This window comes from Miscanthus floridulus, chromosome 3 (assembly GCF_019320115.1).
Source record: "Miscanthus floridulus cultivar M001 chromosome 3, ASM1932011v1, whole genome shotgun sequence".
In the NCBI taxonomy this organism is placed as follows: domain Eukaryota; kingdom Viridiplantae; phylum Streptophyta; class Magnoliopsida; order Poales; family Poaceae; genus Miscanthus; species Miscanthus floridulus.
In genome coordinates this window covers 100078276-100106236 of record NC_089582.1, presented here as the reverse complement: position 1 = coordinate 100106236, position 27961 = coordinate 100078276, and the positions used below count along the sequence as shown (strand labels likewise).

Sequence of the window (27961 nt, the reverse complement as noted above, 5' to 3'; positions counted from 1 at the left end):
CCCCTCTCTCCCATGCTGCAGTGCCTTTTCTAACATGCTGCATGGCCTTGTGTTTCGCTGATGACTAGCAAAACTCCATGGAATCTTTCGATCTAGTGGGAAATTTGGCGTTGGCTTTGCTGGAAAAGCATAAACAAATGGTACTGATGGTGGAAAGGGGCTACATCGGGCGCCAATATACGTGGCTTCTTTCTTCCCTTTGATGCTTTGCCAAGTCGGCTATAAAAGCTCAGCCACGCGCGGGAAGAGAAGGCGGCAACGAGCCGAGCACGCCAGGCATCATGGGCTCTCAGGTAGAGGGAGACGGCGTCGCCGCCGATGAGGTCGTCTACCTCCACGGCGTCCTGGAAGCGACAGTGTTCGAGGCCGAGCACCTCCACAACGCCATCCACGGCCGGATCATGGAGGTAAAAGACAGGCACGCCTCTGTTCGTTTCTGTTCTGCTCTGCAATGAATAGCTGCAGCCTGGCTTCTCTCTCTGTAGTGAGCTGTGCTTTGCTTTGCGGCCATGGTTTGCTTGCGAGCTAATGTATTGGCCGTCAAGGATGCTCACCCTTTTCGCAGTTCGTGGTCACCTACTGCCACTGACTGTTGGATTATCCGTTAGACTGACAAAACGTGAAACGCATTTTGCACCGTCGCTTGAATTAATTACCAAATCCTCATGACATATGCATGGGGAGTATTGCTTACTTTGCAGATGTGGTTAAAAACGAAAGAAGGAAAAAATGATGATTTTTTATAGTATAGTACATAATCCAATGACATATCCAAAAGGAACAACAGACTTCTGAGACAAAACAGAGCAAACTGGAAACCTTGTGAAGATCTTGTGCACAGTGACTGATGGCGGCACGTGCTCTGTTGACGGACAGGCCACGGAGAAGATTCAGGAGTCCCTAGGCGTGCACTGCCTCCAGCACAGCCGGCTCTACGTCGACATCGACGTCGGCGCGGCGCGGGTGGCGCGCACCCGGGAGGTGGAGTTCCACCCCACCAGCCCGGCCTGGAACCAGTCGTTCCGCCTGCACTGCGCCTACGCCGCCGCGGCGGTCACCTTCACGGTCAAGAACCAGCACCTCATCGGCGCGGGCGTCCTCGGCGCCGGGTCCGTGCCCGCCGCCCGCGTCGCCTCCGGACAGCCGCTCGAGTGCTGGCTCGACCTCCGCGGCGGTGAGCACGCCCACGAGACGCACACGCCGAGCCTCCGCGTCCGCCTGCACTTCTTTGACGTGGAGCGTGACCCGTTCTGGGGCGCCGGCGTCCGCCTCCCCGAATTCGCGGGCGTCAAGCCCGTGTTTTTCCCGGAGCGGACCAACTGCAGCGTCACGCTGTACCAGAACGCGCACCTGTCCGACGCGTTCGACCCGGGGGTCCGCCTCGACGGCGGGCTGGCGTACCGGCCGGCGCGGCTGTGGGAGGACCTGTTCGCCGCCATCCGCGACGCGCGGCGGTTCGTGTACGTCGCGGGGTGGTCGGTGAACACGGAGATCACGCTGGTGCGCGACGCGGGCCGTCGGGCGGTGGTCCCCGGCGCCGACGGCGTCACGCTGGGCGAGCTGCTGAAGCGGAAGGCCGACGAGGGGGTGGCCGTGCTGGTGATGCCGTGGCAGGACAACACGTCCGTGTCGTTCCTCGGCAACGCCGGCCTGATGAAGACGCACGACGAGGAGACCCGGAGGTTCTTCGAGGGCACCAACGTGAGGTGCTTCCTCTGCCCGCGCAACGCCGACGCGTCGCTGACCATGGTGCAGCACGTCGAGACCAGCGCCGAGTTTACGCACCACCAGAAGACTATCACGCTCGACGCAGCCACGCCGGGCACCGACGAACGCCACGTCGTCAGCTTCATCGGCGGCATAGACCTCTGCGACGGCAGGTACTGATGCAGTTGCTCTGGCTGCTACAACAGAGCCCGAAGCTGAGCTAACGATGCGAGGTGTTCAACCAGGTACGACGACGAGAACCACACGCTGTTCAGGGACCTCGACACGACGTACCTCCACGACTTCATGCAGAACAACTACAAGCACGCCTCCCTGCAGCGCGGGGGCCCGCGGGAGCCGTGGCACGACGTGCACTGCACATTGGAAGGTCCCGCGGCGTGGGACGTGCTCGCCAACTTTGAGCAGCGGTGGAGGAAGCAGGCGCCGGAGAACATACGCGGCTGCCTGCTGGATCTGAGCCCGGCGACGTTCCCCGACCCCATCAGCAACGACCCGTGGAACGTGCAGGTGTTCCGGTCCATCGACGACGCGTCGGTCGTGGGGTTCCCCTCCGACCCGGCCGAGGCCGCCGCGATGGGGCTGATGAGCGGCAAGGACGTCACGGTGGACCGCAGCATACAGATCGGCTACGTCGAGGCCGTCCGGCGCGCGCGGCGGTTCATCTACATCGAGAACCAGTACTTCCTCGGCGGGTGCGCGTCGTGGGCGGAGGACAGGGACGCCGGGTGCCTGAACCTGGTTCCCGTCGAGATCGCGCTCAAGGTCGCCGCCAAGATCCGGCGCGGCGAGCGGTTCGCGGTGTACGTCGTGACGCCGATGTGGCCCGAGGGCGTGCCGGCGGGTGAGGCCGTGCAGGCCATCCTGCTCTGGAACAGGCGCACCGTGGAGATGATGTACGGCATCGTCGCCAAGGCCATCGACGACGCCGGGTTGCGCGGCCAGGCGCACCCCTGCGACTACCTCAACTTCTTCTGCCTCGGGAACCGGGAGGCGCCGCTCCCCGGCGAGTACTCGCCGCCGGAGACGCCGGAGGAGGACACGGACTACTGGCGCGCGCAGGTGAACCGCCGCGGCCCCATCTACGTGCACGCCAAGCTCATGATCGGTACGCGCTCTCTACAACGTCTCCTGCGTTGTCACCTTGGACCTCGCAGCCTCATCTCACTGTTTCGTTGGTGACGCACTGTTGCGCGCAGTGGACGACGAGTATGTCATGGTCGGCTCGGCGAACCTGAACGAGCGGTCGCTAGCCGGCAACCGGGACAGCGAGATCGCGCAGGGGAGCTACCAACCGGCGCACCTGAACGGGCCGTGCGGGCGGGCGCGAGGGCAGGTGCACGGGTTCAGGATGTCGCTGTGGCACGAGCATTTCATCATGGGCCGCCATGCCAGTGAGGACGCCGACGACGGAGCCTTGTTCCTGGAGCCAGAGAGCTTGGAGTGCGTACGCGCCGTGCGGCGAGCGGCGGAGAGGCTGTGGGATTCGTACACGCAGGACAGGGTGGAGGACCTGCCGGGGCACCTGCTCCCGTTCCCGATCACCGTGTCGGAGTTTGGCGAGGTGGATGACCTGCCGGCCGACGGGTGCTTCCCGGACACGAGGGCGCCGGTGAGGGGGAGGAAAGCGGTGAAGCTCCCGGACATCCTGACAACCTGATATGCTTGTTTAATTTACTTGTACGGTTATGTTAGTTGTAAGGGCACTCGTGAAGAGTGTTTCTATGTTCATTAGCTATAGCATATACTAACTATATGCCATTAGAATTAAGAAAGAGAGGATAAAATAGTTTATTAAATAAGAAACTACGTCTACGTGCGAACCAAAATACAAAGAGACGTGATATGAGAAAGAGAGAAACGGTCACGCTAAACAATGAACGCTCACCAAAAAGCAATGAAGCGAACAATTTTAAGACATACGGGCTCCGTTCGTTCGGAGGAATTTAGAGGATTCTGGATGAATCTGGAGAAATTTGTGAGAAAAAATCAGTTGTAAGCAGTAACTTTCAGCCATAAACAGTACAGTTTTTGCACCAGCCGAACGGTCCCACTATTTTTGGAAAAAAATATTCCAACTCTTTTCCTTTTTAGCAGCCACTCAACCAAAAAGCCAATGAACTGCACGCGCGCAGCACTTGGTACCGCGCCTCCCCCCTCCTTGCTTTTTCAGGAAGTGCTGACGTCATCAAAAATAAGAAAATGTTTATTTTAAAATGCTATAAGTTCTGAATGGTGTATTCACTTGTAATTCTGTCCGCACCGTTGTTTTCTACGCGGCGAGCCGAACAAAACTAGACTCACTTACATATGTTTCGAAGATTTTTTTTCTAATACTAATTTATGTATATTAATTTATAATATATAACTTATACCATAAAGCATATAAAATATAGCTTATATCATAAAACTTGTAACATATAACTTTTGACATATAACTTATCTCAAAGCTTGAAAACACAAAAGTTATAAAAACAAATCTTGTAAAAAGTTATTAAACACAAAAGAACAATTAACTTATAACTTATGTCCAAACTTGAAAACACAAAAGTTATTAAACACAAAGAAATAAATTAACTAATAACTTATGCAAAAACTTGAAAACACAAAAGTTATGAAACACAACTTATGTACAAAATTTATCAAACATAACTTGTGCACATAAGTTATTCAATACAACTTATGTACATAAGTTATTTAATACAACTTGTGTGTATAAGTTATAATTTATATGTTATAAGTTAATACATATAAATTGTTACTAGAAAAAATTGTTCAAAAGATATTCAAGTGGGGTCTAGTTTCGTGTAGAACACACTAGTGTGGACGGAATTTAAAATAGATACGCCGTTCAGAAGTTATTGCAATTTAAAGTAAATACTTTACTTTTTTCGCACATGTCAGCACTGACATCATAGCATGCAAAACCGGAAGGGGGGAGGCACGCCAGTTGAGACGCACGCGGTTGGACTGTTCGCTTGATTCATTCCTAGACCCCGTTTGGTTTCAAAAAAAATTCAGCACAAAGTATCACATCAAATCTGGTGGCACATGTATGGAGTATTAAATATAGACGAAAAAAATAAATTGCACAGTTTGGTTGGAAATCGCGAGACGAATGTTTTAAGCCTAATTAGGCAATGATTAACCATAAGTGCTACAGTAACCAACATGCGCTAATGATGGGTTAATTAGGCTTAATAAATTTGTCTCGCAGTTTCCAGGCGAGCTATGTAATTAGTTTTTTTATTAGTATCCGAAAACCTCTTCCGACATCCCGAAACATCTGATGTGACATCCAAAATTTTTCATTTCGCGAACTAAACACACCCTGAACGATCACTGGATTGGATATGTGAGAGAAGACATATATCGGATAAAAAATTCTTTTAAAAAATATCTTTTGAAAATCTAGTTTTTTTATATGCAGTGTTCACATGATTTGGCAAGAATATCATAGTTTTTGGGTTAGAAACGCCTGAAGACTACAAAGGAAATTTCTAGTTGGAGTTTTTTTTATTCCTATTTAGGTTCTGTTTGGTACAACTATTCTTTGTAGTTTTTTTTTGTTTCGGCTCCCATTCCGATGGAGCTGAAATTGTTTTGGTGAAACATTTAATAAAACAACTCATGATAGATAAAAAAGTAAAATATTCATAATATCTTTATTTTTTCTCTTCTCCTATTTCGCCTTTATGTTCCTTCTCTCTTCCTTTTATCCGCCCACCATGCCTCCATGCCTCTGGCTTCCTTGGCCCCCACGCCACAGCGGCTACGCTCTAGTGTCCCATAGCCCGGCGCCCTAACCGCACCTTGGCACCTTGGCTCGTACGAAGGGGCGTTTCAAGGAAGACGCATGCGCAACATCGGAGGAGCTGAACGAAACTGCATAGCGGGTCTCTTTCGGCTCTAGAGAGTGGAAATTGAGAGGTAGAGTGGAGTGGAGCGCTAGCGAAGAACCCCATTTGGCAAAAAAAAATATTGGAGAGTTTTACCACTATGCCATTATAAAAGTTTGTAATTGTCTACGAGCCACTGGAAAGTTCAACCGGTCACAGGTGCCATTGCTCTAGGCTTATTTACCCTCCACGTCACTCCCATCACATTCTGTTAGATTTTAACGGTTCGATAACCCTGACATGTGGGCCCTACCAGTCAAAATGTCTAAAATGCCTCTCTTTCTGCCTCACAAAACCCTATCCTCTGTCCTGCACAGGCACGCTCAGACTCGGAGTCCAGCGCCGCCGCCGCCTTCGTCCCCTTCTCCTTGCTCCCGCTCTTCTCTGGTCACTGCAGCGCCGCCCGGACGTCCCCGCCTCGGCTAGTGCTGCGACTTACTGCTGCTCGCCGCGCCCAGGGCCGCGGTCGGGAGCCTCGCCGCCACGCCAAGCCGGGTGCCGACCCCGCCGTCCGCGACCTCGTCAAGCCGGCGCAGAGGCGCCGAGGCCGACGCGGTGGAGGTATAGCCGGCGGCGACGACGGCGGTTGGTCGGCCAGGGCAGACGGCTTCGGCGTCGGGCTCGCCGTCACGCTCGTCCCCGTCTACATCTCCGAGACGGCGCCCCCCGAGATCCGGGGCCTCCTCAACACGCTGCCGCAGTTCACGGGCTCCTTCGGCACGTTCTTCTCCTACTGCATGATCTTCTACATGACGCTGGGCGACCACCCGAGCTGGCGCTTCATGCTCGGCCTCCTCTCCGTCGTGACGCTGCTCGGGAGCGTCCACGACAAATGCCCGAGTCCGGCGTACCCGGCGCTAGCGCCAGGGGCAGCACGCTCTTCCCAAACCTCGGCAGCATGCACTCGCCATGGACGCTGTGTGCACGCACGCGCCGCGCCTGCCGGGAGCCAGACTGCGCGTTCCTGGGCTCGCCGCCGCGCCGCACTACTGGGTCGTGCACAAGGTCCAGTACGTCGAAGCGCTCCACCTCTGCGTGCCGAAGATCGAGCTGCGTGCACATGTTCGAGCGAATGCCTGAACCATGGGCTGCCACCCGATATTATAGTGTCTGCTAATACTAGGAAATGCCTGATGTGATTGTTCATGTTATCCTGGCTACCCAGGATGAGAAAAAAATTATATAATGTTTAAATAATAGTTTGGCCTATTATTATTTTTGTTTTGATTTTAATTAGTCGTGGGTACCGGGTAGAACAAAAATGTTGCCGTCGGAATATGGTTGTTGTTTAATATGAGTAGCGAGATTTTTAAATTTGTGATGTTCAAAAACTAAATTTTTTTGCAAATAATTTGAATATCAATAAAATTGGTGTTGAGAAAAAAATTATTCAATTTTGGCACCACGGAGTAGTACTACTGTACTAGAGCAAAGCAAAAAAAAAAAAAAAAAAAACTCTAGCAGACTTGAGTGGTGCAGGAGGAAAGGGAAGAAAATTAGAACTCTATAACTGACTTAATGGCAAAATTGTTATTTCATCCACCTGTTTGATACCGTTAGAGCCAAAACTAGATGGAATGACGTGGAGGGCGGTGGAATGGTGTGGAGGGCAAATAAGTTTGTAGCCGTGGCATCTGTGACCGCTCGAACTTTTTAATAGCTTGTAGATAATTGCAAACTTTTATAATGGCACAAAGGTAAACTCTCAAAAAATTGTGCCAAACAACTCTCCAAGATGCTGAAGAAGCTATATCAAATGCGGCCTTAACGAGGTGGCGCATTAAAAAAATGATGGTGTGACACAGAAATTATGAGAAAGGAGAGAAAATGAGTTTATCTAGACGATAGACGCACAATATTTTCCTATGCATTGGAAACTGAGTGGAACTCCAAGAGTGTTTTCCCCACACGTTAGAAACTGAGTGAAACTCTACTGGAAGCATTTCATATAATAAAATCATGTAATATTTAATATATAAGCCTATAAACCGTGAAATAAATTTGTTAGTTTTGTTTTATGTCACTCACACCTCACCCTTAGAATAGAAATAACGCAATAAAACCTAGAACCTAGAATGTCCTTAGACCATCTCCAACAGCACAGATCCAAATCGGAGACCCATTCCATAATTTGGGTCACGCACAACAAAAGGGTCACGCACCCAAAATTCACATTCTCCAACAGCCTACCCAAAAGCACGTCCCTCTCTCCTCACTCTCTCTCCCCCACACCGCCTGTTCCTCTCAGCGCCGCCCCTCCCTCTCTCCCTCTCTACCCGACGCTGCCCGTTCCTCTCTCCCCTCCATCGTTGAGCACGACGCCCCTCCCTCCTGGATCCGGCCGGCGGCGGCACCCCTCCCTCTCGGATCCGGCGGTCGAGGGCGAGGAGGAGCCCGGATCCCCGCTCCTTGACGGCCGCGCCCCGCTCCCCGCCGACGAGCCCCGCGCCCCTAGGCGGACCTCGCCGCGCTGGCTCCCCACCGCAGTCCACCTGGCCGCGCCTCGTTGCGCCCCGCTCCTATGAGCCCACCACTACGACGCCAGATATTTGCGTTGGTCTCTTTCGACGATGCAGATTTATGTTTCGGCAAGCCTCGTATGTAAAATGGGTGAGATGTTTAGGTCTTCCGGCATTGTTTTTAGTAGGCAAAAGTAAATGACCTATTTTATATTTGGCACTCGCGAGTTGCGAGTCGGGACACCCAAGCGGGTGCGGGTGTGAGCAAGCCATTTGTTCTGCGGCCCGAAATGGGACGGCTTCGGGACGCAAAGCAAACACGCCCCAATTCTCGCGGTCTCACCAGCGGGAAAACCAAAATCGAAACCCCACCTCACCAGAGTACCGGACACCGGCCGAACCCCACCTGTGCCCCCCTCCTCCCCGGAGCCTCCAGGACCTGTGGCGACCGTCTATGGAGCGGATCCACGTAGCGGTGCGCTCGCGGCCGCTCCCCCCGGAGGACGCGCGGAGCAGCCCGTGGAGGATCTCGGGCAACACCATCGCTCACTCTGCGCAGTCCTCCACCCGCTTCGAGTTCGGTAAGAAGCCTCCGGCATCCGCCCTTTCGCTCCCCATTAGCTTCGCCTTCCGTCCGCTTGGGATTGCGGGGTCTCCTGATTTGTTGCGCTCGCCCTCGTTCTCGCAGACAGGATATTCGGCGAGGGGTGCCGCACTGCCGAGGTCTACGAGACTCGCACCAAGCAAATCGTCGACTCCGTGGTGCGAGGGTTCAATGGTAATCTCGGTTCTCCTTTTCGCTCTGGTTGTTGGTACCGTTTCCTTGGGCAAACAAGTTGGGTCCATTTGCATTTCAAAGGTATACTGTGTGTCTGTGTCAGGCTATTTGGTTTACTTGTGTCAGCCCCCGCTTGCTATATTCTTAATGGGCATTTTATCGCGGACTATGTGTGCGGATAATCAGTGGAGACGCAACACGCCCCTGGAATTAAGTGCTCCGGCACTGTAATAAGCACGTTGATGCACTGTTATATGCTGACGATGGTTGATGAGAGGACGTAGCTCAGGTGAAGTACGTGCTTATTTTGTAGGATATGATGCTTCCATCACTGTAATCAGTGGTTGTCAGCATGCCCCAAACCAGCAACACCCCCTGGGATTAAGTGTTCAACGACCAGTTTGATGAAGACCCTTCCCTTGCCTTTATTTAACACGGAGCAGGCAAATTATCACCAATCAAACTGAGGCAGCAATAGGGGGAGGAGACCACTTGTTTCAAACCCTTATACGGAGTAGAACAAAGACCAATCTTGCCATTGATATGATGCCTCTGCCAGTTTGCACCTGCCATAACCTACTTGCACTAGGTAGGATGAAATCCACATTCTCCACGATTTCGTCAAGAGCAGACCATTATTTCAAGTTTGAATTACATTGTCATGTTGGATTTTAATTTATAATAGTATTATGGCTACATTTTCATGAACCTAGATTTTTTCTAATGGAAGAACTGAGGTTGGTTCTAGTCTTGTAGGCTTCTAGCTGTCACTAGTCATTATATCTAGGATCCATGGGAAAGGCTCTGGTTTTCACTCACTCTAGCATTCTTTGTTCAACAAGTCGAAGGCTCTTTTTTTTATGCTCTGACTGGATGTTCTTATTAATCCCTTATTTCTTTCCTTTTTTGTGTGCGATTGTATCTGGTTTAATTAGTTGATTTCTTAGTTCTTCGCACAAATGAGTTTTCTCAATCACTCAGGCAATTTGATTTCGCTGAGTGTATATGCATTGGAATTAATTAATCTCATTCATATTGACAGGCACTGTTTTTGCATATGGTCAAACTAACAGTGGGAAGACTTTCACAATGAGAGGATCGGCTAATGAACCTGGAATAATACCGCTTGCAGTTCATGACTTATTCCAGCGTATTCAAGAGGTTAATTACACGAATCTCAATGTTCAATATCATTCTTTATTATGCTTACTTTGGCATACACTATGGGAATCAAGCAAGAGATATGTTAACTGCTGCATGCTGATACAGTGTTCATTTAGTTCCTTCTTAATCTGTTTATTGTATGATCTACTATGGAAAATATTTTGAATGTATTGTTCCTTTTTGGTATTAGGACTCGCTTAATGTGTTTTACAAAGGTTGTGTAGCATAGTCCTGGCCACCTTTTCTTTAATCATCTTACTTTCTGCATTATTATATTGAACCTTGGCTAGGGTTTTTATTCACATGCTGTGTATTCTATTTGACTCACTTGTTTTAGCTATTGTGTAGCATATGGACAGAGAATTTCTCGTGAGGATGTCCTATATGGAAATTTACAATGAAGATATTAATGACCTTCTTGTGCCAGAACATCGAAAATTGCAAATTCATGAGAGCATTGAGGTAAACAACCCTTCTTTTCATGTGATATTGATCACCAACCATCTTTAAATGTAGTCTTATTGTTACATGCTGGTACTTTTGATTGAAGAAAGGGATCTTTGTTGCTGGTTTAAAAGAAGAAATTGTTACATGCGCGGAACAGGTCATGGATTTCATGTCTTTTGGAGAATGTAAGCCTTCTTGAATGTTTGCTGGCTCAGTTACTGTATAGTTTATTCTTAATAAACTGCTAGCACAACTGCAGCCCACCGGCATATCGGGGAGACAAACATGAATCTTTACAGCAGTCGTTCTCACACTATATTTTGTATGGTAAGCTTATATTCTGTATCATTTTCCACTGGATCACAATTCTGATTATTATGCTGCTAAATGTTCAGGTAATTGAGAGCAGAGAAAAAAGTGACGACAATGAAGCTGAAGATTCTTGTGATGCTGTACGAGTATCTGTTTTGGTACGTGCAATTCTCCCCTCTTAATTGCTACTCTCTCCCACAGATAATAGTTTGTTTTTTATTGGAATACATGCAGTTTATCCTTAAAATTTTGCTTGTCCATACTGTTATGAATATTTCAGATTGAGTAACGGTATTTGTAGATATGTTTTGAATAATGCTTGTTAGTTCCTATGTTCATATTTATTTGATGTCTTAGGCTTGTTCACAGTTAACTTAAAAAAGCATAAAATGAGTAGCTGAGCACAAACCTAAAAGTTTGTCTCTCTTTCTAGTTTCTGCCTTGTATCAGTGAACAGGGAGATGGATATCTTGTAAAATGTTCCAAAAACCCAGACTATTCTGGAAAATGAACCATGTCTATCCTTGAGTTGGTACAACATCAACTGAAATGAACACTTCTGTAAACCCTGAAATTTCAACTTCAAATTTGCTTTTTAGGGACCATTGTCCGAAACGTCACTTATTTGTGAGTGAGGCGAGTACTTATCCAACTATTGATGTATGAGATTCAGATTTTCATTTTGCTTCTACTTATGTTAATAATGTACATTTCAGAACCTTGTTGACTTAGCTGGCTCAGAACGCGCTGCAAAGACTGGTGCAGAGGGTGTGAGACTTAAGGAGGGTTCTCATATTAACAAAAGTCTCATGACTCTTGGTACGGTCATAAAGAAACTTAGTGAAGGCATTGAGGGTCAAGGGTAAGTTATTAACTTTTTGACTGGCGACCCTACCTGTTCTGATATTTTTCATTACTACTTTAGTAATGAATTTCATTTGCAGGGGACATGTGCCATACCGAGATAGTAAACTGACAAGGATATTACAGCCTGCTCTGGGTGGAAATTCTAACACAGCTATCATCTGCAATATAACACTTGCACAGGTACTCCATATTTCTTTATCTTCTGTGTTTTGGATGATGGAAGTAGAATTGTATCGCTTGTCCCATTTCTGCAAAGTTATATACTGAATTATAAAGTACTGAAGCTTCTTTATCATATATTTGTAGTATGTTTTGCTTATTGATTGATGTTTTGTTGTGGACATTAAGTTAAAAGGTGTCACTATCTTTTCTTTTGTACACTTTCATGTCCAGGTAATAACCCAAAGTAGTTATTTTGAATTTCTGTCTTTCAAATCAATTGTTTCATTGCTTTGTAAAATCACGTGCCATACAGAAGCAAAAAATTAGTCACTCAACGTGCCATTGGGCAACAACAAAGAACAAAAATTATAGTCTTAGAACTGATACTTTTGTTATTTGTGTTTTGATAAACTATTTATTTTATATTTTTGTAGGTCCACGCTGATGAGACAAAAAGCAGTTTGCAATTTGCGAGTAGAGCATTACGTGTAACAAATTGTGCATGCGTTAATGAGGTATTAACATGTTTCTGTTGCCCACTAGATTACCGTTTCTATTCATCTTGCTATAATTGCATAAATCCTTACATTATATATGTTTGCAGATTTTGACAGATGCTGCTTTATTAAAACGCCAAAGGAAAGAAATAGAAGAGCTTCGAGCAAAACTTAGAGTACGTATTAAAAAATGTTTCTTATAAGCAATAAATCCGTACTGCTTTAGAATTGAAACTTACATTCCTTCTGCCTTAGAAATCTCAAAGTGATCATTGGGAGGAAGAAATTCTGAATCTGCGGAACACACTACTGCAGGTTGCTTTGTCAAGTGTTTCTTATTTCTATCCAGTGATTCATGACTATGTACATCATGTAATCTGGTAATTATTTTTTAGAGTGAATTGGAAAAGGAAAGAATAGCTTTAGAGTTGGAGGAGGAAAAGAAAGCTAAAGAGCAGCGTGACAGACGCTTGATTGAACAGGCAAAGAAAATTGAAAATCTTAGTTCACTGGTTTTAAATTCAGACAGAGATGACAGGAGTACTGCTTTTAGTAAGGTTAGTATGTAACAGTCGTACAAGGCATATGAACTACGTGGTTGCTCATTGGTTTTTTCTTCTAGTTTTTCTCCATAGGTACTTTCTTTTCTGCTGATATCTTGAAGTAAAATCTGTTTAGACTTTGAACTTTACAGAAATGTCCATAAGATGTGTGCTTTTAAACAGAGGGCCAACAATGTTTGTACTCTTTTAGTCTACTAATAGCTTTTTTCTTCTTTTCTTCCTTGAACAGAACAAAAGAAGGGTAACATGGTGTCCTGGACCAAATGCAAGGCAATTTGGTATTGAGGTATCATTGTAAATTTGTAAGAATGCTTTTCAATAAGTTCAACTTGGCATTCTAAAAGTATACCAGCGCATCATTTGTTTTTGGATGGCTGTGGAACATTGTTGGTGCATTGATTCCTTATCATAATTTAAATGTTAGTCAGAAAAGTTTCACCCAAAATATTTGTCTAGAAGTTTTTCCTCCTGTGAGTGCTTTTGCTTTTCATCCTTTCTCTTAGGGTGGGTGCGTGGTGGTGTCGTTTTGCAGGGTGTTTATACGGTTTGCTGCACACATGCCATATATATATATATATTCATATTCTGTTTACTTTCGTATTCATATCTTCTGTCAAATTGTGAGAGTATTGAAATTTACACATAAGATGTGTTCTGAGTATTTCTACATAATACCCAGGATTTAGGATCTGTCCAGGAAGGCTCTACAAGCAGCACAATTAGAAATGAACAGGATATGGGAATGCCACCACTTTTTGAAGAGTTAATGCAAGAAAGTAATGATGAGCCTTGTGCTAATGCTTACTCATCTGGTGATGTGTCCAAAGACAGTGAAGATGTCTCTCTTCCTGACTCGCATGCTTTGCTGCATGTTACCAACCGAAGAAAGCCAAATGCAGTGGTGAGATTTTGTTACTTCTTAGTGTTAAGTTGTTGGCCTTCTATAAATACAAGATAACCCAAGTTTTTTCTCTCTCTCTAAAAAATATTTTGCAACTTTTTAGCTACATATCTGACTGCTGAGTATGTGCTTTTGCCAGAAAAAATCAGATCAAGAGCAATTCTGGGGGAGAGCTGGTGAACTATTAATACCCCAGGACCCCTGTGATGGGAATGATGCTCTACGTCACAAAAACACTGTTCCTTGTGTAGTTAGTAGCTTATCTGCTCGAGAATCTGAAGCCATTCTTGTCATCAAACAACTTCAAGATCAGGTACTAATTTTCCCCCTAGTATCATCCTATTCTGGAATGGAAAAAACAAACAGTTAACTAATTGAATATATCCCAAGCAGATCAAGCTGTTGGAGGCAGAGAAGAGTTCTATCCAAACTAATTTGGATGCTGTTCTTGAGCTGGCAACTCAACAGAAGGTTTCATTTAATGAGGAGTATGAAGAGGTGGGTTATGTTAAACAGAAAGTATCCAACTTGGTGACTGATGTGTACTGCAAACTAGTTCCATTATCATTTAGAAGCCATTTATATATTTTATAAGAACCAATTTTGTCTATTCCATGGGATTATGATATTTCTCTATACTTTTGCTGGAGAAGATTAAAATCAAGAGTTAACCTTTTAAAATGCTGTGATTTATTTACTTTTGCTATCTCTTCAGCGCTTCTTACACAATTACCATGAGTTGTCCTCATCTTTACCCATCCTGTGCAAAAGGTTGAATATCTGAAGCAAAGGAATCAAATGGCTGTTTTGAATCACAATTTGTTAGTCGAGTGCCTAAGTACAATTTACGTAGCTTAGATTATCATACAACTCATAATCTGTGAGTTTTAAAATGCAAAATTAACATTCTCTCTCTCTCTCTCTCTCTCTTTGTAATCCAACAGAAGTACAAAACAAGGTTTTAGGTAATTAGGCTGTAGTTATTGAATCTGATTTTCCTTATGCCCAGGATCCAATTAACCCCTAAGATTGTTAGTTTGGCATCTTAGTCGTCATCAGCCAAAACTCCTAAGATTGTTAGTTTGGTATCTTAGTCGTCATCACCCGGATCCAGCAGATTTAACATGGATACATGACACTATCATCTATGATCAATCTAATTTAAACTCCATATACTTTTCTGAGTTGCATTTACCTTCGCATTTTTCATTCCAATATAGTAGAGAACTAGAGATATAAAAGGGCATGCCTAGTGCTGAAAGCTTCCACACATGGTGGCGTGAAGGGATTTTCTATACAACCTTACCCTTGCTTAATTCTTGAAGGAGGTTGGTTTGAACCTAGGACCTCCAAAGCCACAAGTGGAGAAACGCTACACTGTGCTCGGCCCACCCTTAGCTAAGAATGTCACAAGATCTGTAAACTATGTTGTTATGACCGGTATACAGTATAAGAGGCGTAACCGGGCCAATAGTGGCTGAATAGGCCCGTTTAGTTATTGTTTACAGGGAATAAATATTTATCTATTAGCTTGAGGGTTATTCCGTGAAAGGATATTTTAGAGTATAAATTATTGTAATTGGGATTATTGAGAATTAAGCAGAAACAATCTTAATTGTTTCCGGCTTCCCCCAGGGAGCCGGGATTTGCCCTAGCCGCCCTCCCTGTCATCTCCCACGCCAGCTACCTCGCGACGGCGCCCAGCCGCCGGCAGCGAGGCTCCAGGCCTGCTCCTCCTCCCTCACACCCGTACAAGCTACGCAACGTTGCCGGTAGGATCAGGAATCCTATCAACCTGGTATCAGCTATGTCAGGTTCTCCTCCACTCCCTCCGCTGCCGCAGTCCAGTTTTCCCCCCACCCCTCCGCTGCCGCAATCCTCTGCCCCCGCCTTGTCGGCGGTATCCTCTGCGGCCGCCTCCCCTGCGTCCTCGGGTGCCCGGCCCCTTACGCTGGACTCCCTCGCCGAGGTCGTCGCCGAGATGTCGGCGAATATGGCCGTGATGAACCGGAGTATCGCGGCGATGCAAGCCGCCTGGACGGGGCTCACGCAGCAACACCCTTCGCCCGCGTCATTGCCTCCACCGCCCCCGCCGCAACCCACCCTCCCCGCGCCGGCTGCCGCGCCCGCAGATCACTCCGCGGCGGTGCCGCCCGTGAGTCTGCCGGGGCTTCCGAGCACTGGACTCCCCCTCCACATGCTCCCGTGGCCGCCTTCGCCGTCACCAATCCCGTCATGGGCGATGGCGGGCTCCGCAGCCGCTCCGATCTACACCATGGCTACTTCCACGTCAACGGCGCCACCACCGCATGCCCTTGCGGGTGGGGATGTGTCCCTGCCTCTCGCCCCCGGCGTCTTCTACGGTGACGCTGCGGGCAACCTCTTCTACAGAGGCGCCCCATCCTCGGCTGCGTTGACCTCTGGGAACGAGGCAGCGATGGCTCTCGCCACGGCGTCGACTTCTTGCGCACCTTGGGGCCGCTCACCTGGGACTTCGACGCCCACACAGTGTCCTTCCAGCGGGACAACCGACGCATTACATGGCAGTGCGAAGGCTCCCCACCGGCGCCTCAACACCTGCTGGCCGCGGACGTAGCCAACCAGCCCCGGCCCTTGCTGGACAGATTACTACAGCAGCACGGCGCCATCTTTGAGGAGCCGCGCGGCTTGCCGCCCGTGCGGCCATACGACCATCGGATCCATCTCCTTCCTGGCACGGCACCGGTGGCGGTCAGGCCGTACAGATATCCACAGCTGCAGAAGGATGAGCTCGAGCGTCAATGCGCCATCATGCTGGAACAGGGCATCATCCGGCCCTCTACGTCCCCATTCTCGGCCCCTGTCCTTCTGGTCAGGAAGGCGGATGGCTCCTGGCGCTTCTGCATCGACTACAGGGCTCTCAACGATAAAACGTCAAAGGATAAGTTCCCGATTCCGGTGGTCGACGAGCTCCTCGATGAACTACACGGCGCCAAGTACTTCACCAAGCTTGACCTCCGTTCGGGCTATCATCAGGTGCGCATGCACCATGAGGACATCGCCAAGACAGCGTTCCGCACTCACCAGGGGCACTTCGAGTTCCTGGTCATGCCGTTTGGTCTCTGCAATGCGCCGGCAACCTTCCAGGCGCTGATGAACGACGTTCTTCGGCCATTCCTCCGCAGGTTTGTGCTGGTTTTCTTTGATGACATCCTCATCTACAGCGCATCATGGGCAGCACACCTCCAGCACGTCGGCCTCGTCCTCAGCGCCCTTCGCGCGCATGGTTTGTTTCTCAAGCGGTCCAAGTGTTCCTTCGGCGCCTCCTCCGTGGCCTACTTGGGCCACGTCATCTCTAAAGACGGCGTCGCCATGGACAGCGACAAGGTGGAGGCGGTCGCAGCTTGGCCGGCCCCCCGCTCACCCCGCGGCGTACGGGGCTTCTTGGGGCTGGCCGGCTACTACAGAAAGTTCATTAAGGACTTCGGGTCCATCGCTGCGCCCCTCACACGTCTCCTGCGCAAGGAGGCGTTCGCCTGGGATGAGGCGGCTGACGAGGCGTTCTCCAGCCTCAAGCGCGCTTTATCATCGGCTCCTGTGTTGCAGATGCCGGACTTTGATTGCCAGTTCGTCGTCGACTGCGACGCCTCCGGCACCGGCTTCGGCGCAGTGCTGCACCAGGGGGCGGGTCCCCTGGCCTTCTTCAGTCGGCCGTTCGCTGCCCGCCACATCAAGCTGGCGGCTTACGAGCGCGAGCTCATCGGCTTGGTCCAGGCTGTGCGCCATTGGCGGCCGTACCTCTGGGGCCGCCGCTTCCTCGTCCGCACCGACCACTACAGCTTGAAGTTCCTCCTCGATCAACGGCTGTCCACGGTTCCTCAACATCAGTGGCTCAGCAAGTTGTTCGGGTTCGACTTCACCGTCGAGTACCGGCCGGGGCGCCTCAACACCGCCGCCGACGCGCTCTCCCGCCGTGACGAGGACGGCCCCACGGCGCTGGCTGTGTCCGGGCCATCCTTCCGCCTCTACGACGACATCAGGGCGGCATTGGCGCTGGACAAGGAGGCCGGTGAACTCCTCCAGCAGCTGTCCAGCGGGGCGCTGGATGCTCCGTGGCGCGCCGAGGACGGGCTGCTGCTCCACGGCAAGCGTGTCTTCATCCCGGCACATGGCGACCTCCGTCCCCAGGTGGTTGCGCTGGCACATCAGGCCGGCCATGAGGGCATACAGAAGACCCTCGTTCGCCTCCGCCAAGACTTCTACTTCCCAGGTGACCGCGTTCTGGTGCAGGACTACGTCCGCTCTTGCGACACGTGCCAGCGGAACAAGACGCCGACAACGCACCCAGCGGGGTTGCTCCAGCCCTTGGCTGTTCCATCGCAGGTGTGGGCGGACATCTCTATGGACTTCGTCGATGGCCTTCCCAAGGTGCATGGCAAATCGGTCATCCTAACGGTGGTTGATCGGTTCTCCAAGTACGCGCACTTCATCGCCCTCAGCCACCCCTACACGGCCGCGTCGGTGGCGCGTGCCTTCTTCGATGGCATCGTGCGCCTCCACGGCTTCCCCACCTCCATCGTCAGCGACCGCGACCCCGTCTTCACCAGCAATTTGTGGCGTGATCTCTTCAAGCTTTCAGGCGTGAAGCAGCGTTTGAGTACGGCTTTCCATCCACAGACGGATGGGCAGTCCGAGGTGGTCAACCGGATCATCGTGATGTACCTACGCTGTGTCACCGGGGATCGTCCTCGCTCCTGGGTCGACTGGCTTTCTTGGGCGGAGTACTGCTACAACACGTCCTTCCAGACGGCGCTCCGGGCAACGCCGTTCGAAGTGGTCTACGGCCGCCCCCCACCGCCCCTCCTTCCGCTCCAGCATGGGGCGGCTCAGACTCCGGCGGCTGAGACGATGCTTCGCGATCGCGACGCGTTCCTGGAGGAGGTCCGGGAGCGTCTCCTTCAGGCACAGCAGTACGCCAAGCGGTACTATGACGAGCATCACCGCGACGTGTCCTTCGCGGTGGGCGCCTGGGTGCTGCTACGTCTCCTCCACCGTCCTATGCAGGTCCTCGCCGCGCACTCCAAGGGCAAGCTCCGCCCACGCTACGCTGGGCCGTTCATGGTGCTCGAGCGCGTCGGGCCGGTGGCATACCGTCTACAGCTTCCTGCCGGCGCTCGCCTTCATGACGTCTTCCATGTCAGTCAGCTCAAGGCCTACACGGGAGCTCCCCCGGCTGCTCCAGTTCCTCTTCCGCCGGTGCAGGATGGCCGCCTTCTTCAGGCGCCTGAGCGCGTGCTGCGCGCTCAACTCAGTCGCGGCGCATGGCGCGTTCTTGTCCAGTGGCAGGGGCTTCCAGTGGATGATGCGACATGGGAGCCGCTGGAAGAATTCAAGGAGCAATATCCTGAGGTCCAGCTCGAGGACGAGCTGTTTGCCGAGGAGGGAAGAGATGTTATGACCGGTATACAGTATAAGAGGCGTAACCGGGCCAATAGTGGCTGAATAGGCCCGTTTAGTTATTGTTTACAGGGAATAAATATTTATCTATTAGCTTGAGGGTTATTCCGTGAAAGGATATTTTAGAGTATAAATTATTGTAATTGGGATTATTGAGAATTAAGCAGAAACAATCTTAATTGTTTCCGGCTTCCCCCAGGGAGCCGGGATTTGCCCTAGCCGCCCTCCCTGTCATCTCCCACGCCAGCTACCTCGCGACGGCGCCCAGCCGCCGGCAGCGAGGCTCCAGGCCTGCTCCTCCTCCCTCACACCCGTACAAGCTACGCAACGTTGCCGGTAGGATCAGGAATCCTATCAATGTTGCCATCACCTTTCTTGTTATCTAAAACTAGCAAACATGCCCGTGCGTTGCACGTAACCCGATACGTATTTGAATCGGACTTTGTGTCATCGTTGGACGCGAGTTGTTCTAACTCGTATGAGCACGAGTCATGAATATGGGTCACATACAGGATATGGAGGGCGCAAGGGCAGTCATAATGTTTTGCCCTAGGGTACATATGGGAACTCGATATCTGACATTCTGACCTTAATTGGAGTTATTTATTAGTCTTCTTGCTTCATTTTATTGATCTACCTTGCATTAGCATTATATGTTATCAACAAGCTATGCTCCATACAACACATTGATTTAACATGTCACTTTTATTAATACTGTATTTGTGGTATTCCACATTGAACTCCTAATGAGGTGTTGCTCTTGTGTGTTCCCCTTGCACTATATATATGCCCTCTAGGTTGTGCTCAATACAACATTCAACTCAAGATGTCACGCTCTAAAAAATCCTTTAGAAAATTCTACCTTCATTATTTTTCCAAGATTGCAAATTTGTTCTTCACCTTGAAGCTGTTGTTACATTCCATATGTTATTTTCCTATTTGCAGCTTCATCAGATCGCTTTGGCTGCAGAAGAGCAAACAAAAGTTGCTAATGAGAACCTGTCCACACTATCTGCTACTGTAAACTCCAAACAGGTACCCTGATACCCTCTTCCAGTTACATTGCATTCTCTTTTTTTTTTTATAAAAAAGAAAGAAATCATAGGTAGCATTTAGTTTGTTTCCATCTTCCTGCAACCATTTCATGTTATAGCCTGATTTATTAACTTGACTGGGTACACATATATTTTTTTTGGCAACTTCCAGGAACTAGCCTATGAATTCCTCAGTAATTTATTGACGGAGACTCAAGGAATAAATGTGGAGATGGATCAGTGGAGAAACTCAATTGACGGTGCTCTTTCTTTTATTGATGAACTCTGTCAGAATCTCTGCATTATGGCACAAGGAATTCGTGTATGGTTTCTCATTTTGCATGATAGCATCTCCAGATTGGACTTTGAATAATCATGCCGTTTAGTTAAGTTGGCTGTTTTATTCGATATTCAGAATTGAGTGTCAGCAAGCATTTTATTTTAATCCATTATAAACATTAGCTCAGAGATTCACTAGACATGCTTTAACAGTGGAAATGCTCAATCTGGTTTCCCCTAGTTTTCACCTGGACACTAGTATCCTACTACTGCAAAGAAATATAGTGTGAATTGCTACCATGATCTTTGAGGGTTGTGAACCAAGTGCATTGCTATGTTAAATTTATAAGCTTGGAAAAATACTACATGCAGTCTGGTGAAAATGTCTCATCAATGGAACACTCTGTCATGCTAATTATTGATCATGTAGAATTGTAGATTACTAGATTTGCATATGCTTAGTGTAGTACTGCATTTATTTAACTGTCTTAACATAGTTAACAACTTCCCATCTTAATGCACATATACAATTGATGTGTAATTTGGGTTTCCATAGGAAGTAAAGCACTCTGCTCATGAAGATAGTGCACGGTCCGGTTCTGTGATCAGGGACTATGAGAAACTGTCAACCTGTTTGATGGACAAAGTTTGCAAACTTGAATTGGAGAAGGTATTTTAAAATTCCTTTTTTCCTAAAGCGCTTAAGTTCTAAGCAGTTCGTTTTTTTCCAATGTTACTCTGCTTTGAGCGCAGAAACTATTGGAGGAACAGTCCCAAGATCAACAAAATGAGATTTATAAGCTGAAGGCCAATCTGGAAAGCTGTGAGAAGGCCATAGATGTTCGTCACTGGCTAAGTTCTTTTCAGTGATTTAATTCTTAGTTTCTATCACCTGATATATAACTTCATTACCCGTGCACTAAAATATTTTACTTATACTCAGGACTGTACTCTTCAACATGAACTGGAGAAGGATGCCATTCTCTTAGAGCTCCTAAACCTCCAGAAGGAAGTATCAATCTTGTCATCATCTTCTTTGATGAAAGAAAAGGAATCTATCCGAAAGGAACTTGATAGAACTAAAACAAAGTTAAGAGAGACCGAGAACAAACTTAAGAATTCCATTCAGGAGAAAATAAAACTTCAGGTTACCAACAGGCAACATGCCATTGTTATTATATAAATTTTATTGCCACTTAAAAACCAGCTGTTTCTGACGTATAGTTGATACATGTTCTTTTACCAGAGTGAAAAAGCAGAGGCCCACAAAGAAATTAAGAAATTGCAAAGCCAGAGAACTTTGCTTGAACGTGATTTACGGAAACGCGATTCAGCTACTGTTGACAAAAGGCATGAGCTGAATTCCATGCCACATGAACTTTCTGGAGCTTTTGAGCACATGCAGGTATGTGCTATTCTTTGCAAACCCCACATTTTTCTAGGAACTACTGGGCTGCTGTTTGCAGCAGTTTGGTGTACATATTGGGGTCTTGGTCTGGCATTGCTATCAGTTACTGGTCCATTTTCATATATCACTATAGATGTTTAAGACTTGTAATTTTTCCTTTGAGATCATCTCTACTGGACAACCGAGCAATAGCTTGGCTGGTAGAGCCTCTAGTTGATTGGGCGCCCACCTGGGGTCGAACCCAGGCGCTCACATTTTGTGTGGATAATTCCCCAAGGGTTTGGTACCCCCTCTCCCTTTCTCTGCCTTAAAGAGAGGGGGAGCACAGAGTCCATAAAGAGATAGACCTTTATGACCAAGAATCTTATTTCTCTTTTTTTCTTTTAATATTCAGGAGGACTACCAAAATCTTGAGATGCATGCTTTTGATATGGATGCGGAAATTTCTTCTTTACAAGAAGCTCTAGTCACTTCAATTGCTGAAAAGGATGAAGCATTGTCTAAAGTAGAGCTTATGACATCTGAACTAGAAGATCTTGCGAATAAACTGAACTCAACGGAATCAGAAAGAAACTCCTTTAGCAATGAGATCGCACTCTTGGTATACATAACATGTCTTTGCAAATATGTTTGATCTTATTGGTTCTTGTGCATCCATTTTTTCTACCCATTTTTTTCAATCTTTTTGTAATGCAGACCGAAAAGTTAAATGCATCCGAATGTACCCTCAAAAGTTTGGAGACTTCTCTCTATTCTGTATCAAGGGAAAAGGAAGATTTGGGAATGGTAAAACTCTATACTTTTATCCATTTATATGTTATGTGAAATAATTTCATTTTCTAAAATGAATGCAGCAACTTACTGATGCCCTTTTGGACATGGAATCTGAAAGATCAATTTGGACAGCAAAGGAGAAAGAATACCTAGAAGCTAATCATAGATTGAACATCTGCCTTGATGAGAACCACAAACTTTCAGAAGATTTGATAAAGGTACCTTTGATAGGGTTGCATGTTTTAGTTCCCCTAATGTACGCATGTACCATGTCGATTTTGCCTATCTTGGCATTGCCTGGAAGCTTTCCATAGAGGCCTTATGTTGAATGTGATTCCATGTTATTTTCACTAATAATAGCATTGCCAATATGGTCTACGGAGGGGCTTTGGGTTTAATATATGTATTCTATACTATTTTGCCACTGATAATCCAAAAAACTTATGTATTAAGTGATATATTGTAACACACTACTAGGTGAGGCAAGAGCTAGGGTGTTGTAGAGAAGAGTGCAAAACTCTAGAGGATAAACTGGCGCTTTCCATGGAGATTGACATGAATGAGAAAGGAATGAAATGCAGGTCAGTCTTTTCATTGAGCCTTTTCCATCAAGGCATCTGTGTGTCTCTGCACTTTCAGTGAGGATTTGTAACATTTTATGTATGAGCTTTTACCTAGGATGTTTCTAATGTCTTTATTTCATCATTTTTTAACATGAATCAAGGAAGGTTTCTGAGTTTTAGAAAAAAGCCCTGTTAATGGGAGGTGCTTAACAATCAAGGCCGTTCCAAAAGAGATAAGAAAAGGACTGAATTCACTCATCATTCTGGTTGCTTGGGACTTGCGAGTTGTGGAATCATAGGAATGCTCGTGTCTTTTAGGGTGCTAGTCATTGTGTTCAAATAGTTTTAGCTGTAGTTTCTGAAGAGTGTTTATTGTGGTGTTGGGCTGGAGCTAAAGGCTCTGCCTCTCCTCTGTTGTTTTCACTCTCTTCTTAATGAAATGACACGCAGCTCTCCTGCATTGTTCGAGGAAAAAATGGGAGGTACTTTCAAATCAAAATATATAAGAACTTGGTTATGTTTTTCATCAAAACTGTACATTTTTTATTGATGTGCTCTGAGTTATTGGGCATTATTTTAAATGTTTCGAGGTAATTTTAGAAGTCACAAACAATCAGTGGGTTTATAAGAAATTTTAATATGTTTGCAAGTCAATCAATAACTGGTTCTGGACAAGAAGTGCATATTTAACGTAATTGGTCTAGTAGAAAAGAGTGTGTTTCTTTAGATGAAAGAGTGTTTGCATTGCCTCACTTTTTGTTTACAATAGAAATGTCTCATGCATCAGCGGGGCTTGTAAAGAATCTGGTCAATTTTTGGAGAAAGGAAGAACAATATCTGGTGCTGTGTGTGAAAATGTAAGTTTTATATTATCTGTTTATTTTGCTCTACTTTTCTTTGGGGCTTCAAAGTTTTCAAGCACTATGAGACATGGAATATATTGGGATATCTCTAGATATGGTAGATTAAGATCGTTTGTAACCCTGACTTGCCTTATCTCTAAGATAGGCTACTTCCCCCCTAAGCAATGTACTATATAATCTACATATGAGGATCAGTAATATACAACCAACAATTCCATCAAATCTATTCTGCAAAACCAATTTGTTTTTCCCATCTCCTGCGTGTCATTGTATTAAGAGAGATTCAATAATAATCACTGAGGTGCTATTTTGTTTTCAGTATTCCCAAATTAACGACAATTGACCACATTTTCTCGCTAATACAGTTGGCTATACAACTCGAACGTCACTTATTGGGCTTTTCTATACTAAATGCTACAGTTATTTTTTTCCAAGGAGTGCAAATTTTGCTAGGTTTTTTTTGTAGATTTCTATTGACTCCAGTTTGAACAGGAGCTTCACAAACAACTATTGTTGATTACTGAAGAGCGCAATTGTTTACTCTCTGAGACACAGCAGCTGAGATTCTTGGTTGCTGAAGCAGAGGTTTTGAAAGAGAATTGTGACAGAAAGGCAAGTTAGCTTTATTTGTTACTAACCACAGGTTACCTCAGTAATACTAACTTGTTTTTTCTGTTGCTTTTTCTTTATGTAGTTAATACATGCCAAAGATACAATAGATGAGTTGAGCTCTAGGATATCTGTCATGGAAGTCAATATGAAAAATGTAAGCACTGTTTAACTCATTGTTGTCTGCTTCTCCCTCCATTCCAAACTTAGGGAAGTTTGACTTAGGAAAAAACTAAAATGTCCTACATTTTGGAACAAAGGGAATATTAATTAAGGTTATAAGGAGTTTTGATTTCCTTTAATGTTGCAGGTTGCTTTGTGTGTTTATCATTGCAATGCATTTTAACAATAAATTCATAGCACGTGCAAGATTCAATGAGATCCTGTAAAAAGAGCATCTCCGTGTTTTATTGCTCTTGTCACATTTTTATAATAGCACGCAAGTGTTTTTTTTACATATCTTCAAATACTATCTTCATTAGCCGAACATAGAGTTCTGAACATGAAGATATTAATTTTGGATCAAACTTTAAATTGTTTTACCGAGATCTTTTTAAAATGTAGTTTTTTATTTGTATAATTTCCAAAAGAACTTAAATCACATTTCCCAGGAATACTTCTAAAAAATTTCGCATCGCATTTAACCCAAAGGGAGTGAATGCATTAGAAATAGTGAATCGCATGCACAATCAATTCGACCCAACAGCCTAAGCTGATGAGGAAGGTGTCCAATTCAAACATGGAAATGGGAGTTGGCTTAAGCTGATGGGGAAGGTGGCCAATTCAAACATGGAAATAGGAGTTGGCTACAGTTAACTTATTTAATTGTGTTTGGCCCAGAACTGCTGAACTCTTGATATTGTATTGAGTTGCTTGCACGAGCAGTTCAACCCAAAAGCCGAAGGTCCGATGGGGAAAGTGGTCAATTCATTTTATATTTCAACAAGAAAGACACGCAACCGTGGATTCATTTTATATATTTCAACAAGAAAGACACCCAACAGTGGATTCCCATCTATTAATAGAATGACATAGTTCTCCTGTATTTTTTTAAGAAAAAAACTCTGTGGCATCTTGCAAAACTTCAAAAACAGTTTCCTGCGTTGTAGTTTCCGTAACTGGCCAGTTATGTGGAAGTGCAAATTTCATAGCATGCTCGTGTGTGCAGGATGCTGCGGCTAATAACAAAGAGAAGACAAAGCTTCGCATGGAGATTCGATGGCTGCGCCCACAACTTGACGCCCATCGTGGTCGGCTCAAAGAAGCGATGGATGAGATGAAGACCATGGATGCCAAATACCAAGCAGCAAGCACCAAGCTGAAGAAGGAGCTTTCTCAGAATGCTCGCGAAGTCCTGAGGTTGAGAGGGATGCTTAAAGAATTACAGAGCGCATCAAACTGAGCTTATAAATTTCTCATATCTATTTTTTCAAAAAAAAAAAGGTTCTCATGTCTTTTGCGTAGCTGATAGCTCACGTAGCAGAAGGAGAAATGCAAATATGTCGTCGGCCCAATGGAAGCACCCGCTGTTGCGTTTGTAGGCTTCGGGCCTTCCTAGCCTAGTACCGTGGTACACTGGTTTTCTTTGCAGGGTGCGGTTCCACGCGTCAGATACTTCTAATTCCAAAGCGCTAGCGCTACTGTAAAGAATCCTGATGTACAGTAGTACTTTGCTAGGAGTACAATGGTACCAGTAGAGTGATATATGGGTGCATGTTGCTGTCCAAAGTGTACCTTTTCTTTCTGTTTAGTCCATAGTGTAACAACTATGATAAGTAGCAGGAAGATTGATTTCTGGATTGTATTGAGTTTTCTAGAGGTTAAGCGACCATACGAGTTGGACGTTGATGAACCCCAAAAAAAAAAAAAAAACTAGAGTTATGCATCCATCCAGATGTCTTGCACCGAGGCTCATCTCGCATAGATCAGCCCTTGAGTCTTGACTTGAGTAATCAGCAGAAATGCGGATCTTGTATTTGTTTGCCAGTGCCAATGAAATTATCGTCCTAGCAGCTAAAGGTCAGAGCAGGCGAGTGGTACTGAGTATCAGTCATTCTGAAGGAGGGTGTTAGACTGTTAGCCAGATACCCAAAGCAAAGCTGCGTTCCAATGTGAAGCTGTCTTGGTATTATAGGACTGTCTGGTTGGAAACCAGGTCCATCTTGACCGACGATGATGAAACTGCACTCTCCGTCCGTCGTGTCCCATTGCCAGTCTTGGGAGCAGAGCATGAGTGCCAACGAACCAGTTCGCACGTGGGGCTGCTTGCTGAGTTGCTGTGCTGGTGCTGGTGCTGGTTGGCGGTTCTCAGTTTCTCACAGTAGCGTACAGTACTACTAGGCATTGCTCTACCAGTTGTCCAGCGCAACGACACGGAGTGTCGACGAAAAAGCAAAACGTACCGATACTCATAACTAACGGGGTTAGGGAACCCATCGATCAATGATGACTGAAATTTTGCGAGATTCTAAGGCGACGATCCAATCCAAGTGGGTGCCACGTACTGCGATGCAGGCATGATTGCGCATGATGCAACGGCAGGCTCCCTCTTGTCTTCCAGGAACCCGAGGATCCCGTGAAGACGACGATCATGAGCCGCCGCGAGGACCATCGATCGGTCTGGCGTCGAGTTCGAGCCCTAGCTTGACCGCCCCGGCGACCGGAGTAGCAGTAGTAACAAGTTTCGCTGTGGCGAGGCCGGTGTTGGACTCTGTTCCTTTCCCGAGGCAAGACGAAATCATGCGGACGCAAGCACGCAGGTCGCGACTCGCTAGGCGACGGCGATCCTGATGATCCAAAGGGAGGGACGGACACGGACTTTGGTTTGGTCGCCTGCCCCGTCCCAGAATGCCCCCGATCCTCATGCGGCACTGTGCAGACTGCAGAGCTACGCAGACACGCGGATCCGAGACATGCATGCACCGATGCACGTCGATCGGCTGTAGACGCAGACGCACGCACGGCGTGACAGCATGCATGAGCCCGTGCTGACAAGCAAGTCTCGACACTCGACAGAGGAGGTCGACGGGTCCCCGGGCGGCTGGCCCCGGCCCCCGGCGCTCCGCCTGCCCGGTCCACACTCCACGGCCTACACCGCACCGCACGTGTGAGCACAGCGCGCGCCGACCGCCGGCGACGGACACCTCCCACCCACTGCATGCATGATCAAGCTGCACTACCTGAAAACTCGACTGTAGATCGACAGCCGCGGCTGCAGAAAT

General features: G+C 47.0%; 2 protein-coding genes across 7 annotated transcripts; both read left to right on the top strand.

Annotated features, from left to right (window-relative positions):
* Positions 1–268: 268 nt before the first annotated feature.
* LOC136546251 (phospholipase D alpha 1-like) lies at positions 269–3733 on the top strand. Its single transcript, XM_066538217.1, has 4 exons — positions 269–407; positions 877–1880; positions 1953–2833; positions 2925–3733. The coding sequence occupies exons 1-4, from the start codon at positions 282–284 to the stop codon at positions 3383–3385; spliced, it is 2472 nt and encodes an 823-aa protein (XP_066394314.1). The 5' UTR covers positions 269–281; the 3' UTR covers positions 3386–3733.
* A 4624-nt stretch (positions 3734–8357) lies between these two features.
* LOC136541956 (kinesin-like protein KIN-7I) lies at positions 8358–26569 on the top strand. Of its 6 annotated transcripts, none has more exons than XM_066534147.1 (31): positions 8358–8664; positions 8772–8861; positions 9904–10022; positions 10374–10487; positions 10576–10657; positions 10732–10799; positions 10868–10942; positions 11501–11646; positions 11729–11831; positions 12248–12328; positions 12418–12486; positions 12566–12625; positions 12706–12867; positions 13103–13159; positions 13553–13774; positions 13914–14087; positions 14168–14272; positions 20156–20245; positions 20417–20566; positions 21089–21193; positions 21277–21363; positions 21467–21670; positions 21770–21928; positions 22326–22532; positions 22628–22717; positions 22786–22923; positions 23183–23286; positions 24038–24125; positions 24624–24743; positions 24826–24897; positions 25909–26569. In XM_066534147.1, the coding sequence occupies exons 1-31, from the start codon at positions 8538–8540 to the stop codon at positions 26140–26142; spliced, it is 3702 nt and encodes a 1233-aa protein (XP_066390244.1). In that variant the 5' UTR covers positions 8358–8537; the 3' UTR covers positions 26143–26569. The 6 variants fall into 6 exon arrangements, with proteins under 6 accessions (XP_066390244.1, XP_066390245.1, XP_066390242.1 ...); XM_066534148.1 differs by having other exon boundaries at positions 21080–21193; positions 24056–24125; XM_066534145.1 differs by having other exon boundaries at positions 21080–21193.
* The last annotated feature ends 1392 nt before the right edge of the window (positions 26570–27961 follow it).